This window comes from Electrophorus electricus, chromosome 9, assembly GCF_013358815.1.
Source record: "Electrophorus electricus isolate fEleEle1 chromosome 9, fEleEle1.pri, whole genome shotgun sequence".
NCBI classification, from domain to species: Eukaryota; Metazoa; Chordata; class Actinopteri; order Gymnotiformes; family Gymnotidae; genus Electrophorus; species Electrophorus electricus.
Genome location: NC_049543.1, coordinates 13,589,457 through 13,607,356, shown reverse-complemented (window position 1 = coordinate 13,607,356; position 17,900 = coordinate 13,589,457). Strand labels below are relative to the sequence as shown.

General features: G+C 52.6%; 1 protein-coding gene across 7 annotated transcripts in view; it reads left to right on the top strand.

Annotated features, from left to right (window-relative positions):
- Nucleotides 1-17,360, top strand: part of fat1a (FAT atypical cadherin 1a) — a 66,928-nt gene extending 49,568 nt beyond the window's left edge. For 3 of the 7 annotated variants that reach the window (XM_035529867.1, XM_035529863.1, XM_035529864.1), the window contains 16 exons: nucleotides 1,826-2,059; nucleotides 2,808-3,191; nucleotides 3,396-3,610; nucleotides 3,952-4,089; nucleotides 4,172-4,315; nucleotides 4,602-4,799; nucleotides 5,564-6,410; nucleotides 6,689-6,820; nucleotides 6,991-7,148; nucleotides 9,066-9,537; nucleotides 9,633-9,786; nucleotides 10,290-10,400; nucleotides 10,673-11,349; nucleotides 12,094-12,231; nucleotides 14,716-14,751; nucleotides 15,663-17,360. In XM_035529867.1, coding sequence (XP_035385760.1) covers nucleotides 1,826-2,059; nucleotides 2,808-3,191; nucleotides 3,396-3,610; nucleotides 3,952-4,089; nucleotides 4,172-4,315; nucleotides 4,602-4,799; nucleotides 5,564-6,410; nucleotides 6,689-6,820; nucleotides 6,991-7,148; nucleotides 9,066-9,537; nucleotides 9,633-9,786; nucleotides 10,290-10,400; nucleotides 10,673-11,349; nucleotides 12,094-12,231; nucleotides 14,716-14,751; nucleotides 15,663-16,351 — 4,727 coding nt within the window. In that variant the 3' untranslated portion in view covers nucleotides 16,352-17,360. Of the gene's footprint in view, nucleotides 1-1,825; nucleotides 2,060-2,807; nucleotides 3,192-3,395; nucleotides 3,611-3,951; nucleotides 4,090-4,171; nucleotides 4,316-4,601; nucleotides 4,800-5,563; nucleotides 6,411-6,688; nucleotides 6,821-6,990; nucleotides 7,149-9,065; nucleotides 9,538-9,632; nucleotides 9,787-10,289; nucleotides 10,401-10,672; nucleotides 11,350-12,093; nucleotides 12,232-12,841; nucleotides 12,907-14,715; nucleotides 14,752-15,662 lie in introns of all 7 variants that reach the window. The other 4 variants (XM_035529868.1, XM_035529866.1, XR_004776475.1 and 1 more) reach the window with 3 other exon arrangements.
- The last annotated feature ends 540 nt before the right edge of the window (nucleotides 17,361-17,900 follow it).

The following is a 17,900-nucleotide window of genomic DNA, read 5'->3' as shown; positions in this document are numbered from 1 at the left end:
TACTGCACGCTAGCGACGCCAGCAGAGGGCCCCCTTTTCTCACTCCCTCTCTCTCTCACTCCCTCTCTCTCACTCCTTCTTTCTCTCACTCCTTCTCTCTCACTCCTCTCTCACTCCCTCCCTCTCACTCTCACTCCTTCTCTCTCACGCCCTCTCTCTCTCACTCCTTCTCTCCCTCACTCCTTCTCTCTCACTCCTCTCTCACTCCCTCCCTCTCACTCTCACTCCTTCTCTCTCACTCCCTCTCTCTCTCACTCCTTCTCTCTCACTCCTTCTCTCTCACTCCCCCTCTCTCACTCCCTCTCTCTCTCACTCTCTCTCTCTCTCTCACTCGCCTCTCTCTCTCACTCCTTCTCTCTCACTCCTTCTCTCTCACTCCCTCTCTCTCACTCCCTCTCTTTCACTCCTTCTCTCTCACTCCCTCTCTCACTCCTTCTCTAACTCCCTCTCTCACTCCTTCTCTCTCTCACTCCCTCTCTCACTCCCTCTCACTCCCTCTCTCTCACTCCTCTCTCTCACTCGCCTCTCTCTCTCACTCCCTCTCTCTCTCCCTCTCTCTCACTCCTTCTCTCTCACTCCCTCTCTCACTCCTTCTCTCTCTCACTCCCTCTCTCACTCCCTCTCTCTCCCTCCCTCACTCTCACTCCTTCTCTCTCTCACTCCCCCTCTCTCACTCCTTCTTTCTCTCACTCCTTCTCTCTCTCTCTCCCTCTCTCTCACTCCTTCTCTCTCACTCCCCTCTCTCACTCCCTCTCTTTCACTCCTTCTCTCTCTCTCTCTCTCTCTCTCTCTCTCTCTCTCTCTCTTCTCTCGTAGCTCTGGGCTCTCCCCTCCCTTTCCCTCTTTTCTCTCTTTCCATCCGTCACTCCGGTTTTCGGTACTTTCCCTCTCTCCTCCTCAGACAGACACCAGCATTTTTCCTCCCGCACACTAGCAGACGCGTCACCACACCGCCACCTGCTGGCTGTGTGGGGGAGTGCGCCAGGATCGGCCGCATTACAGAGGCTCCCGCCGACCGGGAGACGGATAGGGACGTAATAGTAATGCGTTTGGCGGAGGGAGACGGGGTGGGGTGGTGTTGCGGGGGTGGTGGTGGGGTTGTTTACGGCCAGTTCCGCCGCATGCACGGTGAAATGAGTTTGTCTGGAATTGAATCGCGTTTTGCATTCGACTGCAGTGCTGCTTGTCTTCCATCAGCAGTGAGTGAAAGTTGAATGCCTGAACAAGTGGCCTAGTCTTGCACACACACACACACACACACACACACACACACACATGCACACACACATACACACACACACGCTCACACACACACACGCACATGCACACGCATGCACACACACAGCCACACACACGCGCACACACACACAGCCACGCACACACACACACACACACACATGCGCACACACGCTCACACACACACGCGCGCATGCACACGCATGCACACACACAGCCACGCACACACACACACACACACACGCACACACACACGCTCACACACGCACACACACAGCCACGCACACTCACACGCACACACACACCCATGAGCACACACACACACAGGCACACACACACGCACACGCACACACATGCACTCACGCACACATACACACACACATACACACACACGCTCACACACACACGCAGACATACACACACGCACGCTTGCACACACACACTCACGCACCCACACACACTCACGCACCCACACACACACACACGCACGCACCCACACACACGGTATGTACATAGAAAAGTGAAGATAAGTATGTTGGTGAGATCTGACCCTAGGTGTGTGTGTGTGTGTGTGTGTGTGTCCTTCAAGGTGAGCTGAAGACTCACCTCCCGCTGGACCGCGAGGAAGAGGAGCTGCTCAGGCTGAAGGTGCGGGCCGTGGACGGTGGAGGCCGCCACTGCGAGGCGGACGTGGAGATCACGGTGGAGGACGTCAACGACAACGCACCACAGTTCACCTCTGACCCCTACGCCGTCACTGTGTTTGAGAACACGGAGATCCACACGCCCGTGGCCCAGCTGCACGCCGACGACCTGGACACGGGTAAGCCCTCCTCCCGGATCCCGCCGTCCAATGCTCCAGGTGGCTTGGGACCGCTCGCCAGCCTGGCAGGACTTGTCACAGCACTGACGTCACAGGGGACGCCGCTGCGGAGATGGTGGAGGGGGCGGCAGAGTCTCATCAGGCTCGCTCTTTTGTTTAACATCAAAGAGCAGCGACATCAAAGCACAGCGAAGAGAGAGGTTTAGGCGGGAGTTCAGCAAGGATGCTGTGTGTTTGTGTGTGTGTGTGTGTGTGTGTGTGTGTGTGTGTGTGTGTGTGTGTGTGTGTGTGTTGTGAGCCATTTGTGTTATTTTCACGTTTCCCTAAAAGTTGTTTGCATGTATTTTCTATGACAAAAATCTGTCCACCCAGCTCCACTGTGTGTATGTGTGTGTGTGTGTGTGTGTGTCTATCTATCCACCCACCTCCACTACAAGTGTGTATCTCTCCACTCATCTCCACTGTATATGAGTGTGTGTGTGTGTATGTTAGTGTGTGTGTTTCTGCACTCATCTCCACTGTGTCCCTTGGACGTGCTGCGTCTCCGTGTTCCGGTCATCGTCCCTGAACCCGACCGTAACCAGCCGCGTTAGTGTTTGTGACGGGTTCTGCACGTGGATCGATGTGAATATGGAATAAGTGTTTGTGTTGCCACGGCGCTGAAATCGATGCTAAATAATGGCCTCATTATCCCAGCGTGAAGAAGGCCGCTGGCTTACTAGTTCCGAAACTTTGATGGGTCCCCCAGGTCCCAACGCTGAGCTCTTCTACTCACTGCTGGACTCGGCCGACGGCGTGTTCTCCATCGACGAGCGCACGGGCGTCCTGCGCCTGGCCACTCCCCTGGACCGCGAGCTCCGCCCCTCCTACGCGCTACGGGCGCGGGTCATGGACCGTGGCTCGCCCCGCCGCCTCTCCACCACCTGCGCCGTGGCTGTCTCCGTGCTGGACATCAACGATGACCCACCGGTCTTCCAGCGGCATGACTATGCCGTCGCCCTCGCTGAGGACGTCGCCATGGGAACCCAGGCGCTGCGCGTGCACGCAGCCAGCCGAGACGCTGACGCCCACATCTCCTACACCATCGTCGGCGGCAACGAGCGAGGGGCATTCAGCATCGACGCCCACACCGGTAAGCCGACTCCTTGAGTGTTCAGGGACGCACGATATTATCGGTTCTGGATTATCGGACGATTCTTTTCTGCTTGACAACGTCTCTATATTTCAATATTTTTCGATATCTTTCGATATTTGGATAGAACCACTATTTCAAGTCACTTCCTTGAGGAGTCATGCACGTCGAATGCCGCTGTCGTTCTCTCTCTCCTCCCGGCAGGCGGCATCTTTGTGATCGAGCCGCTGGACTATGAATCGTCGCGCGAGTTCTACCTGACAGTGGAGGCATCGGATGGCGGTTCCCCACCGCTCAGCGACACGGCCACCATCAACATCAACGTGACCGATGTCAACGACAATAGCCCGATGTTCGGTCAGGCCGTCTACTCGGCCGTGGTCAGCGAGGACGCGGAACCAGGCAGGACCGTGCTGACCGTGAGTGTCCGCCCTCTCACCTCTGACCTCTCGCTGCGTCTCTCTCTCTCACTCTCTCTCTCTCTCTCTCTCTCTCTCTCTCTTTCTCTGACTCCTTGCTCATTTTTCTTTCTTTCAGAAAATGTAGATTTGATGGACGACATTGTAACATGTATACACACGCACACACACACACACATACCCACACACACATTCAGAGTTCTGAACTTCTCTCTTGCCGTTTTGCTTATTCGATTTTTTCAGGACCTAGGTCAGAATATACAGGCTGGAACACCTGAATCCCCAGCAGACTTAATAAACCGTGAGTGTGTGTGTGTGTGTGTGTGTGTGTGTATTAACAGGTCATAGCTGATGATTCAGATGGACCATCCAATAACCAGGTGCGCTACTCCATCGTTAGTGGCAACCATGGCAGTCCGTTCACCCTTGACCCCCTGAAAGGAGAGGTCAAGGTGGCCCGCCAGCTGGACAGAGAGAAGGTACTGTAGTATACGTCTCTTGCACACACACACACACAAATGGACATCTGGTTACACTCTGACTGTGTTTTCTGTTGTACAGACGTCTGGTTACACTCTGACTGTGATGGCGTCTGATGGTGGAATTCCAGTCAGATCTGGCACCGCAACTATAAACATCGACGTGTCGGACATCAATGACAATCCTCCCATCTTCTCCCAGAGTAACTACAGTGTCATCATTCAGGTCAGAGTTTTAACACACACACACACACACACACACACACACACACACACACACACACACACACACACACACACACACCACACACATACACACACACACACACACACACACCACACAGAATAACAACGTGTGAAGGATCAGAAATGGTACACACACACATATATTAGTAATATTGTAATATTAGTAATATAATAATAATAATAAAATATTGTAATATTAGTAATATTGTTCACAGTTCTATAGAAGTATAACTTCGAATGATAATGATGTTACTGCCGCGCTGCAGGAGCACCAGCCAATCAGCACCAGCATTCTCCAGCTGACAGTGTCAGACGGCGACGCCTCCCACAATGGCCCGCCCTTCTTCTTCTCCATCGTCGGCGGTGACGATGGCCACGCCTTCCACATCACGCCACAGGGCATGTTGGTCTCCGCAGCGACGCTGAGCCGCCAGACCAGGGAGCACTACCTCCTACAGATCCAGGTAAAAGAAAGGGGGGGAGAGAGAGAGAGAAAGAGAGAGAGAGAGAGAGAGAGAGAGAGAGAGAGAGAGAGAGAGAGAGAATACATATTATAGTTGATATTCTTTCAAGAAACTTAAAAAAATGTTTTTACATTTGGAAAGACTCAAGCATCATAAACATTATTGTTATTGTGGTTTTTGTGTTACCGTGTTTTGTTACTGTGTTTTTGTGTTAGTGTATTATTGTGTATTTGTGTTACTGTTCTTGTGTTGTGTTCTTGTGTTACTGTGTTCTTGTGTTACTGTGATCGTGTTGTGTTCTTGTGTTACTATTCTTGTGTTCTTGTGTTACTGTGATCTTGTGTTACTGTGATCGTGTTGTGTTCTTGTGTTCTTGTGTTACTGTGTTACTGTGTTCTTGTGTTACTGTGATCTTGTGGGGTTTTTGTGTGTTATTGCTGTTACTTGTGGTCCAGCCGCTCTGGCCATGCTCTCATCTGAGCAGCAGAGGCTCATGCTCCCCCTGCTGGTGGGAAAATGAAACGTCAGCTAGAAATCTGAGCTCAGATAAAGCTCTCTAGTTTAACCTGCTGAGTCAGAGACCATGCCAAATCTGAGAATAGTCAATACTTTGATTACACTTCGGGCCATGTAGAGGATCTGAACTTTAGTTCAAGGGAATTCGCTGAAAAGGTTCAGTTTACCGACTCGAATCCTTTATTCGCTTAAGTGATTCTGTGTTGATTCTGACTTGTGAATCAGATTTGTCTGTGGCTGTTCCTCAGGTGTCGGACAGCGGACGTCCCCCGCTGGTGTCCACAGCATTCGTGACCGTGCACCTGATCGAGGAGAGCATCCACCCGCCGGTCATCCTCCCCCTCGATGTCTATGTCACCACGGCGACAGACGAGTATGGTGGCGGCGTGCTGGGCAAGATCCACGCCACTGACCAGGACGTGTACGACACGCTCACCTACGGCCTGGCACCTCTGGCCGGCGGTGCCAGCCCGGGCCCTTCCGTCGCGGGACCCAGCCCCTTCTCCGTCTCGCCCACTGACGGGCGCTTGGTGGCGCGTGGCGCCCTGGACGCCGGCCAGTACTCACTCAATGCCACGGTGACGGATGGCCGCTTTGTCTCGGCCGCGCGCGTGAGCGTGCACGTGCGGCGGGCAGGTCCCGGCGCCCTGGCCGCAGCCGTGGCTGTGCGCTTTGTCGCCATGGCGCCCGAGGACTTCCTCGCCGACCACTGGCGCAACTTCCTCCGGGCGCTGCGCAGCTCGGCGGGCGCGCGGCGCGCCGATGTGCACCTGCTCAGCCTGCAGCCAGCCGCTGACGCCCCCGGCGATCTAGACGTGCTGCTGGCCGTGGAGAAGGGCGGCGGCTCTGGTGATGCTTACCATCCCGGTCACGCCCTCCAGCGCAAGCTCAACGCCTCGGCCGCTGTCGTCGAGGAGATGACAGGCGTGCGCCTTGCCCATGTGCCCCACATGCTGTGCGCCGGCCTCGACTGCCCGGTCAGCTTCTGCAGGGAGACGGTCGTCCTGGAGACGGGCGCCGTGGCGACGTACAGCACGGCCAGGGTGAGCTACGTCACGCCGCGTCACGTGCGTACGGCCACCTGCCTTTGCAAGGGTAAGAATATTTAAATAATACTTACTTATAGATCATTTAAATAATAAATACTTATAGATACTGTAAGTCATTTAAATAATAATACTTAATTAAATCATAAATACTTAAGTATAAGTCTTTCCGTCGCAGCTCTGACTGTGATAGAGGCTCTGAGTCAGCGTGGGTTGTCCTGGTCTCTGTAATTTGCAGCTACAGTTTTCACCAGTAGAGGGAGCAGTGCACAAGCATGGCAAAATAAGCAGACCTGTCTGTGTGTGTGTGTGTGTGTGTGTGTTCAGGTGCCGAATGCTCAGTCCTGAACACACTATGCGAGGAGAACCAATGTCCTGTGGGCACAGAGTGTGTGGAAGACCCCACACACACCAAATTCAGCTGTGTGTGCTCTGATGAGAAATCCAGACAGTGTTCAGGTAGAGACACCCGCCGCGTGCGTACACATTCAGTGTCACACACATATCGCTGAGCATGTGATCGGGATTTGGGGATATATAACAATACACTCTCTCTCTCTCTCTCTCTCTCTCTCTCTCTCTCCCTCTCTCTCTCTCTCTCTCTCTCTCTCTCTCTCTCCCTCCCTCAGAAGGCCAGGCGTTGACGTTCAGTGGCCGTGGCTACGTGCGCTACAGGCTGATGGAGAATGACAATAAGGAGGAGCTGAAACTCTTCCTCAGACTGCGCACTTTCTCCACTCACGCCACTCTCATGTACGCCAAGGGCACAGACTACAGCATCCTGGAGGTGAGCACACACACACACGTGCGTATGTACACACACACACACACACACCCACACACACACACACACACACACACACACACACACACACACACAAACACACACACACACACACGCATACACACATACACGCACACACACACACCCCCACGCACGCACACATGCACAGACTCGCACACATGCACACACTCACACACACACACACACACACACACCCACCCACCCACACATGCACACACTCGCACACACGCACACACTCACACACACACACACACCCACGCACACATGCACACACTCGCACACACGCACACACTCACACACACACACACACACACAAACACACACACACCCACGCACGCACACATGCACACACTCGCACACACTCACACACACACACACACACACACACACACAAACACACACACACACACACACGCACACATGCACACACTCGCACACACGCACACACTCACACACACACAAACACACACACACACCCACGCACGCACACATGCACACACTCGCACACACACATACACGCATACACACATACACACACACACACATGCACACATACACACATACACACACACCTCCAGCGCGGGTACTTAAAAGTGGGCACTTTCTGTATCGGCACTTCTCTTCATCTCTCGCTCGCTCTCTCTCTCCCTCCCTTTCTCTGTCCACTTGTTTTTTCTTCTCTCCCACGCTCTGTCCATCGCATACTCCACGCGGGGCCCCTTCAGAGAATACTTTACATCTCACTCCCACACGGAACACACGCCAGCCTTTTTTTAGTGGTGGGAGTGACACGGTGAGCCATTTCTCCCGGATTCCTCGCTGGCACTGATAGACCGCGAGAAAGAGAGAGACACACACACACACACACACACACACACAGAATGCATGAGAGAGTGAGCAAGAGAGGAAGAATGTGTGTGTGAGAAAGAAAAACAGAGAGAGAACGTATAAGTGTTAGACGCCAGACTCTCTGTCTGCTGTGTGTTATTATATCTTCATTACAGAATTGTGCTTCAGCCCAAAGCAACACGCACATCTCGCTCCATGCTCCACACACACACACACACACACACACACACACACTCACACAGGTCCTGCTGTGAAGGATTTCTCTTTTACTGTCTTCCTCACCACCGTCTGGCCCAGTTTCAGGTCCTGACGGTGTATATCCATCCGTGCTGTACCATTCACTCCAGAACCCAAACCTTCGTTGCGTTTGGCGCTGTCTCACACTTACGGGCTGGCAGCCCGCTTCTAGAAGCATCGGGTCACGTGGGGTTTTGGCTTCAAACCTTGGCGGGCAGCGTGGCATCGGGGTTGTGAGAAATGACATTACATCACATTTACGGCATTTGGCAGACGCTCTTATGCAGAGCGACTTACAAAAGTGCTAATCCTAGTACAGTACAGTAGGTTAGACTCCAAGATACCAATGAACTAGAATACCGTTGTAATACAGGGATCAATACTGCTGCCTAGAAGTGCAAAACACATATAAACTCAATAATAGACAACAATCTAAAACAATAAGGACTACAGTAAGGACTAAAGTTTCACTTAGTCAACATAGGTGCAAGATCAGTGGTCACTTAAATATTCCACGAATAGATCGGTATTCAGTCTGCGTTTGAAGACGGAAAGGGACTCTGATGTCCGGACGGCCAGCGGGAGTTCGTTCCACCATCCGGGAGCCGGGACAGAGAATTAGTCTCATTGCGTTAACCCGCAGCTGTAAAATGTTTCACGTTTCATAAAAAACAGAAGTCTATAAACCATAAGCTCTGTTGAGTAATTAAAACTGTGTAGGGAACAGGTATCCGATTGGTTAACAGGCACTGAATGTTTCTTCGGCATAAAGTGTCACATTGAAGTATCACGTTGCTTCTTTTGGCCCTGCAGATTGTGAATGGGCGCCTGCAGTACAAGTTCGACTGCGGCAGCGGCCCTGGGGTGGTGTCCGTGCACAGCCCGCCGGTGAGCGACGGCGAGTGGCACGCCGTGTCCCTGGAGGTGGATGGGAACCACGCCCGCCTGCTACTGGACGGCACTCACGCCGCGTCGGGGCGGGCGCCGGGGACGCTGCGCACGCTCAACCTGGACACCAGCGTCTTCTTCGGGGGCCTGGTGCGGGTTGGGCCGGGGGGCGGGCCTGGACGCCCACCCGTCACCGGCGGCCTGCGCGGCTGCCTGGGTGGGGTGGTGCTGAACGGGCGCGAGCTGCCGCTCGGACCCCCGGCCCACGTGGAACGCTCCGTCCTGGAGGAGATGGTGGGGGCGGAGTTAGGATGCAGAGTCCTGCCCCCTGTGCCAGCGTGCGACGCCGCTGACCCCTGCACCAATGGCGGCACCTGCGCCGAGCTGCCTGACGGAGGTACGTGTATCCCTGTACCCAGAGAGTGTGTGTGTGTGTGTGTGTGTGTGTGTGTGTGTTAGCTTGAGCTCAATGTCCCCATGCTCTTGCCGTAGGTTACTTCTGCAAGTGCAGCTCGCTGTTCATGGGCTCACACTGCGAGTTACCCATCAGCCCCTGCTCCTCCAACCCCTGCCTGTATGGGGGCACTTGCATGCCGCGCGCTGACAGCTTCTACTGCCAGTGCCGTGGACAGTACTCCGGCCAGCGGTGAGAGTACACACACGCGTGCGTACACACGCACGCACACACGTACACACACACACGCACGCACATGCACTGTGCTCACATACATACAAATGTTTGCCTATTCACACAAATATACAAATGAGCACCTATGTATTCACGCACACACAGACACACACACACACACACACACACACAACTGTGCTCATGTGCATACAGGCACACAGCTCTTCACACATGCGCACACAAACACACACACACACACACACTCTCCCACACATGCACATGCGCACACGCACACAGTTTAGCGCAGGATACTCTGTTCTTGTCTCTGATCCCTTCTGTGTGTGTCTGCGTGTGTGCGTGTGCACGTGTGTGTGTGTGTGTGTGTGTGTGTGTGTGTGTGTGTGTGTGTGTGTGTGTGCGTGTGCACATATGTGTGTGTGTGTGTGTGTGTCTGCATGTGTGCGTGTGCACGTGTGTGTGTGTGTGTGTGTGTGTGTGTGTGTGTGTGTGTGTGTGTGTAGATGTCAGCTGGGTCCATACTGCACGGAGAACCCCTGCAAGAACAGCGGCAGGTGCATTGACAGTCTCGACGGCCCTGTGTGTGAGTGTGAGCCCGGTTTCCAAGGAGACAGGTATAACCACGCACACCTCACCTCGTAGCTGGGCATGACATGAGCAGATGTGTGTGTGCGTGTGTGTGTGTGTGCGTGTGTGTGTGCGTGCGTGCGTGTGCGTGCACGCACATGTGTGCATTTTCGTATTTGTGCTGAGATTGAAGTTGTGCACTTATCTGTTTTGTGTTTATGTGAGTATATTTTTGGAATCACTGCCTACACCAATCTAATTCTTTTGTGTGTGTGTGTGTGTGTGTGTGTGTTTGTGCGTGCGTGCGTGTGTATGCCAGGTGCCTGAGCGACGTGGACGAGTGTGCGCGTAACCCGTGCAATAACGGTGGGCAGTGCCACAACACGTATGGCTCGTTCAGCTGCAACTGCTCTCTGGGCTTCGGGGGGCGCCGCTGCGAACTCCACGGCGAGCTGCACAACCACTTCGTCTCCACCTCCTGGAACATCGGCCTGGAGGAAGTGGTCGGCATCGTCGTGTTCCTCGCCGCCATCTTCCTGCTCGTCCTGCTCTTCGTTGCCGTGCGCAAGCGGGCGTGCCGCCGCCGCCGTAGCCGCTCCAAATCGGACGGGGGCGGGGTGGTGGGCGGAGCCCCGAGAGGAGGCGTGCTCGGCGTCGGTGGCCCGCCCCCATTCCTCCAGCGCCCGCCCTACTTCGACGCCAAGACCGGGCGGGGCATGTACTCGGACGTGCCGCCCCAGGTGCCCGTGCGGCCCATCTCCTATACCCCCAGCATCCCCAGCGACTCGCGCAACAACCTGGACCGCAACTCGTTCGAGGGCTCGGCCATCCCTGAGCACCCCGAGTTCAGCACGTTCAACCCAGACGCGGCGCACGGACACCGGAAGACCGTGGCCGTCTGCAGCGTGGCACCCAACCTGCCCCCGCCCCCGCCCTCCAATTCCGTGTCCGACAGCGACTCCATCCAGAAACCCAGCTGGGACTACGATTATGATGGTACGGGCAGGGAGGGGCCGTGGAGCAGTGGCGCGGCAGGACTGTCCACACACCTGGTCCGGGATATGCCACGTTTCTAGATTTCATCGTGTTTATCATGGGATCACTTTTTCTTTGCAACAAGTATTTCTAAATGTTAATTCTCTAATTAATTTGAGAATTGAGAAGCAAATGCTTCCAGTAACTACTTCCATTCTCATTCTTCCTGTATAGGATTCATACGTGTAAATAATGTTTAATGGCCGGTGTTTTAGAGCTACATATAGCAGTGAGCTTATAGAAGGTTTGAGAGGAGAAAAGACAGAGGCGAAGTGATTAATGTAATTATGGGCTTTTCACAGAAATTGAGCTTCCTATGTTTTTAAACACAGCTGAATTTCATATAAACTGCCTGAATGTTCCAGATTTTTTTGCTATAGAGATTCCTCTACTTAGCCCTCAGCTGTGGAACTCATGTGTGCCTGTGCTAATACATCTCACTCTGACTTGACTCTCACGGGGGCCTGTGGCAAAACATCTCACTCTGACTCCACACTCACGTGTGCCTGTGCTAATACATCTCACTCTGACTTGACTCTCACGGGGGCCTGTGGCAAAACATCTCACTCTGACTCCACACTCACGTGTGCCTGTGCTAATACATCTCACTCTGACTTGACTCTCGCGGGGGCCTGTGGCAAAACATCTCACTCTGACTCCACACTCACGTGTGCTAAGACTGTCCTCCCTCGCTCTGACCCGCAGCTAAAGTCGTAGACCTGGACCCATGCCTGGGCAAGAAGGCTGCAGACGACAACGCGTGCCCGCACTTCGCCACCAGGGGGAGCATGTCCGAGGTGCAGTCGCTCAGCTCCTTCCAGTCTGAGTCCTGCGACGACAACGGTACGTTACCCCGCCGCGCCACGTCAGATCGGAATAATCACGGACCAATTCCCTTCGTCCGCCTCCAGCCAGGCGCACGCTGTGGTGGGTCTGTCCGGATGCTTGAGTGTATCCGATGATAATGTTCTGAACCGTGGCCAGTTAAACCACCAGAACCAGAACCAGAACCTTAGTCATCTTGACTGTAACTGGAGAATTCGAGCATTAGTCCTGCAGATGTTGGATTCAATCCCAAAGTTCCCTGACGGCCTCTTGTAGTAAATATGTAGTAAATTATTTTGATGGGGGATTTTGAGTGGGATTTTGCACTTAATCTGTAGTATCCACTTGCAGCCCAAGAGCGTTAGACCTCCTCTGTGGTGCGCAGTGTGTCCCGTTGTCTCAGTTACACCACTGTAGTGGCGGCATTGTTGGTGAGCCGACGACACTGATCCCCTGTCTGCCTTCTTACCCTCTCTCCCTCCCTCCCTCCCTCCCTCTCTCTTTCTCTCTCTCTCGCTCTCTCTCTCCCTCTGTAACAGGGGCTTCCGGATTGGGGGTGATGTTCCGCTTCTGCTGTCACTCACCGTCTCTCTCTCTCTCCACCTTCTTTTGCCTGCTGGGACTGCAGCGCCAATCTGGATCAAATCGCTCCAAAGACCCAGAGCGCGGTTTTAGCTAAACACCAGCCTGCTCGTAAGTCCCCACAGCTGCCGGGGGAAGGAAGGCATCGGCCGACGAGATTTCTCAACGCATGAAAAAATGAGAAAGGCGTCCCCTTCTGTCGTCGTTCTTAGCTTCACCTTTTTTCCCGAAAGACAGCACCAGCGCTCCCTGTTGGTCAGAAGCTTAAGACGAAGACATGACTGATCGTATGACTGCCCCATCTCTACTCTCTAGATCCTAGCTCTCTCTGGTGAATCTCCGATTCAACTCACTTTTTTTTCTGCGAGCATGTCTGTTTGGGTGAATGTGGGTATGTCCACATTTATGAGTGTCTGCTTATTGTCTGTGTGTGTGTGTGTGTGTGTAGTCAAAGCTCTTACAGGCTGTTTAACAGCTCAGCCAAGAGCATCAAACAAGGGTAGCAGAAGGCCGTCTCAGTCTGCACCATCAGTCATGTTCACCTTTGACCTTCTAAGCCACTGATCTTCGCCTCTTTTGCCATCATTGCTGGCCCAGCTCTGGTCCTGGGTGGCCACGCCTCCTGCACTGCCAAACCCCCCTTTTTCCTGTTTCTGCCTGGAGCCAGAACGCCTCCTTCGCCCTAGCCCCGCCCACCCGGGCCCGCCTTCTCTCTCTCATCCTTGAGAACTCTCACGATCTTTCCTTCCGTCCACGGGGCAGCGGGCGTCCCGGCCGTTTCCGTGGTGTCCTCGCTGGTGTGTGTGTGTTTGTGCGTGCACTTCCCTGCGTCATCATGCACGATCATCCCACCTCCACCGTGGCGCGTCCCCGGCGTCCAGGGTGGGAGGGACGAGACACATTTCAGGAGCATTTCAGTGGAGTCCCTGCGTTGTGTCTCTGTATGTCCCCAAATCAGTCCATCCGTGTCCTCCACTTCCACAAACAGGTGTCCATAGCCACAGTAACACCGCGCAGTCCCAAGGGCCAAGCTGGCTGTGGGTGGCGGGCGGGCGGGGGTTGCTTTTCCCAGAAGCCCTTGCAACACAGTCGTTGTCATCACATGGCCCTCTGCGCCGCACTCACGCCCTCTCGTCGCGATGACACTCACACCAGGCTGCACTCAGGAGACGGTGGCCCAGACGTCCTTTTTCACGTCTTCGGCGTCCGCCCCATAAAATCAGCCTTTCCTCTGTACCCCCTAGTGGGGTCCCCGCCCTCCTCCCTACCACCTTCATTCTACTTTAGCCTCATCAGACGTCCCCGCACTAACGTCAGCTCTCTCTCTCTCGTCTTGACTGCCCCAGCCGCTCCCCCAAGCCTCTCTCGTGACAGTGATCCGCCTGGTCAGTGTTTGGGCTGGCTCGGTGGAGGCAGAAGGTACCGTGGTAACTCCCTGCTCGCCTCTGCACCTACCTGCCGCCTGTGCTCCTTTCTGTGTGGTGGTCTGTTTTTAAATGTGGGGAGGGAGGGTTGGGTGTAATGTCCCACACGGATGCCTTGTCTTTAGCCAGCCACGTGTCTCAAAATACAAACAAACCATAGAGCATTTGTGAACACCGTCTTCTTGCGATTTGCCAATCAGAAATGGTGATGTCACAGTCGGTCGCACATCAGAAATGGTGATGTTGCGGGGGGCTCTGATGTCATCGCAGCACCCGTCCATGACCCCGCGACCCCCTTCAGCCCGGTCCCACAAGCGACGGGACCCGCGCGAGACGACGTGTCTGTTTAAACATGGGGCATGGGCGTGTTTTCATGGTGTCCTCTCTCTCTCTCTCTCTCTCTCTCTCTCTCCATGTCTCACTCTCTCTCTCCCAGTGTAAGTCTTGGTATCTGACGTTTTCTCTCTCGTTTCTCTACTGTTTGCGTTGTCTAAAGAGTCGTCCCCGCCTCACGAGCTCAAGAACCCCAGAGGTGAATCTCTTTCCTCTGTTTGCCTGAAGTGTTGTCTCCCATCCCTTTGGTATTAACTGCTCCCTGCATGCACGCAGCGCCGTGACAAAACACACACACACACACACACACACACACACACACACACACACACACACACACACACAACACACACACACACACTCCCCCTAGTGGTCATGCAGGGGATAAATCTTCATTTCAGTACATAGTCTGCATCTTTAAAGGAACATTCTTCTCATTAATGTTAATTTAAACAATTAGCGTGTTGTGAAAATTAAGCTCAATGCTGTGCATTGTAAGCTACATAAATATTCATCTCTTCAGCACTAGTGAAACTGACTTTCTATGTTACTGTTTGAAAAATATATAACGTTTTTTTGTCCCAGCTGTAAAAAAGTGGTGTCTTGCAACCAGCCTGAAAAGCCTACAGCAAGTAGAGTGTTATATCCAAGTGTTTTATGAGTTGTGTGAATTTGTCATTACTTGTGTCATTTTCACCACTGAAAAACATCTATATCCCATGCAAAGTTAATATTTTTCTAGAACAAATTTGTGAAAATGGAACCCCGAGTGTTACTAGCACCTGTGTTTTTGCGTGTTTTTGTTGTAACCCAGTGGTTCTGTGTTGTCCGCGTGATCGTGTGACTTTGCTGTGGCATGCTGCTGTCTGAAGTGCTAATGATGTCAGCGACGTTGCCGTCGTGTAGAGGGTCTGTGGGAGTTCAGTTTCAGTTCGCGTCGTTCGAATGAAATTCATTTAAAAACACCAAAATATTTTTATTGGCCAGGCAGAACTGAAAATGAATTCTACACCAAAATGTTATTGTGTGTAATTTAAAGAAAGCTGTCCGTCTCTGAAAGATCGCTCTGGTGTCACTGTTATGACTGACATTTCTTGTTTGGTCTCTTAGGGTACCACTGGGACACGTCTGATTGGATGCCGAGCGTTCAGCTTCCTGGAATCCAGGAGTTCCCTCAATACGAGGTGGTGGAGGCCCCGCCCACTCTCTACAACGACCCCGCCCTGCTGGACACGGACTACTACCCCGGCGGGTATGACATTGAGAGCGATTTCCCCCTGCCGCCTGACGACTTCCCCACCCATGACGACCTACCCCCACCCCCACCCATGCCCGAGCCCGGCGGGCGCTACAACACCCTCCGCGCCCTTGGCCCCGCCCCCTCCAGCCCCGGGGGGGCGGGGGGGCGCCAGCGTCCGCCCCTCCCCCAGCTCTACGCCCTCAACCATTACCTCCCACAGCACCAGTACCCGTCGGACGCCGAGTCCCAGAGCAACCCCACCGACACCCTGGCCTCCTCCACCACCGCCTCCCCGGGCGGGCCCCGGCGCTGCGGATACGGCCGCGGGTTCGACGCCCCGGCGGCGGCAGACGACGCCTCGCTGTCGGTGTGCACGTCCACGGCGTCCTGCTCGGACATGTCGGCGTGCTGCGAGGAGTCGGAGGCGCTCATGAGCGACTACGAGAGCGGAGGAGAGGAGGAGGAGGAGGAGGAGGAGGAGGTGGGCAGGGCACAGTTCCAGCAGTTGCTCATACCGCGCGGCACGCCAGCCCAGAAAGAGCAGCACACTGAAGTCTGAACACTGGATCCGATAGGGAACAAATAGAAGTGCCTGAAAATTAACCCTTATGCAGGAGACTCAAGCAGAGCATAACACACACGCGCACACACACACACACACACACACAAACACACAAAAGCTGTACGGAAGATATCGCACACGGTACGCAGACACACACACACACACACACACACTCAAGACACGCAAGCAAAGTTCCTCGTCTGGCTGCTGACGTGCTTGAGGGAACATTTGGACAGACCAGTTCATTCCACCAGGAGTCTGGAGTCAGAGGGCGATAGTGTAATTCATACATGGTGTGAATTTGCTGTAACTGTCATTATGCACACAGTGTCCAGAAGAATCGTATCGACGTGTAATTCACGCTTTCATTTTCCAGGTTGGAAAAGAGCAACATTTCAAAGTGATACCTGTCTGTATTTGTATAGATAAAAACCACGCTTTTATTTTGACAATTCATCTTTCATCTGTAATGTAAATGGCAATGTACAGATTTGATTTCAAAGGTTTAATAGGTTTGTTTTGTAGATATTTTATGATTTTTAATTTTCCCAAAAAAATGCACAAACTAACAACAGTTTTCATTCTCAAAAAAAAAAAGATCAGGAAAAAATATGTACGAGTCCATTAAAAAAAAAAAGTTGTGTCTTGTTGCACACAAGACCCACCCAGTCCATATTTTACCCCCGGTTCTGTTAGGCGTCGGCGTATTATTGTGACGTTCCTTTATGTTTATTTTGGTTTTCTGTTTTTCTCAGTTGTAAACTGCAACTTCAGAACCTCGTTGTACTTTTCACCAGGAAAAAACGGGACACGGTTTATTTACGTGCCGCAAGGAAGCGCGGACGCGAGGCTTTTTTCCAGGGCCGCGCTCATGTCCGAGTGATGTTCCGGTCTTGTTTATGGCTTTTGTTTTTGTTGTTGTTTTTTTGTTTGTTTGTTTGTTTTTAATACTGCCACTAGCTTAACCGCTTTACTACTGGCAATAAATTATTCTTAAAAATACAAACTCTTTACAAGCCTTGTTACTTTGAAGATGGACATTTGTGCCTTTGAGTTTGATTGACACCTATCCCAACACAGGATGAGTCACATGTCATGCAAACTTTTACTCATTAGCAATTGTGATGTAGTGTGTGAATATATGACAGAAACATCCTTATCTGTAATTACATTCTTCAAAGCTCTAGAAAAACCTCAGTGTTTGTGTTTGTAGCTGTAACCTGGAAACATCTTCAGTCTCTCAATAAGACAAGTCTGCAGTACATCTGAAATGACCGAAAATCTCCAGAGGAAGCACTGAATTCTGTATTGCTCCCACTAATAATAAACGCTAAACACAAGTAACTTTCATCGCCATTACCGTCATAGGAAATATCCCACATTACAAGCCAGCAAGATGAACAAGTCTTAGAGTTGCAAGTCTGAAAACCCTTTAAAACATTTTTTTATGAATGACACCTTAAAATGTGATCTGAACGTAAGTTATAATAATAAATAAAAGAACTAACAAGTAAATAAACCGCTTAATATATAAAATAACTAAATA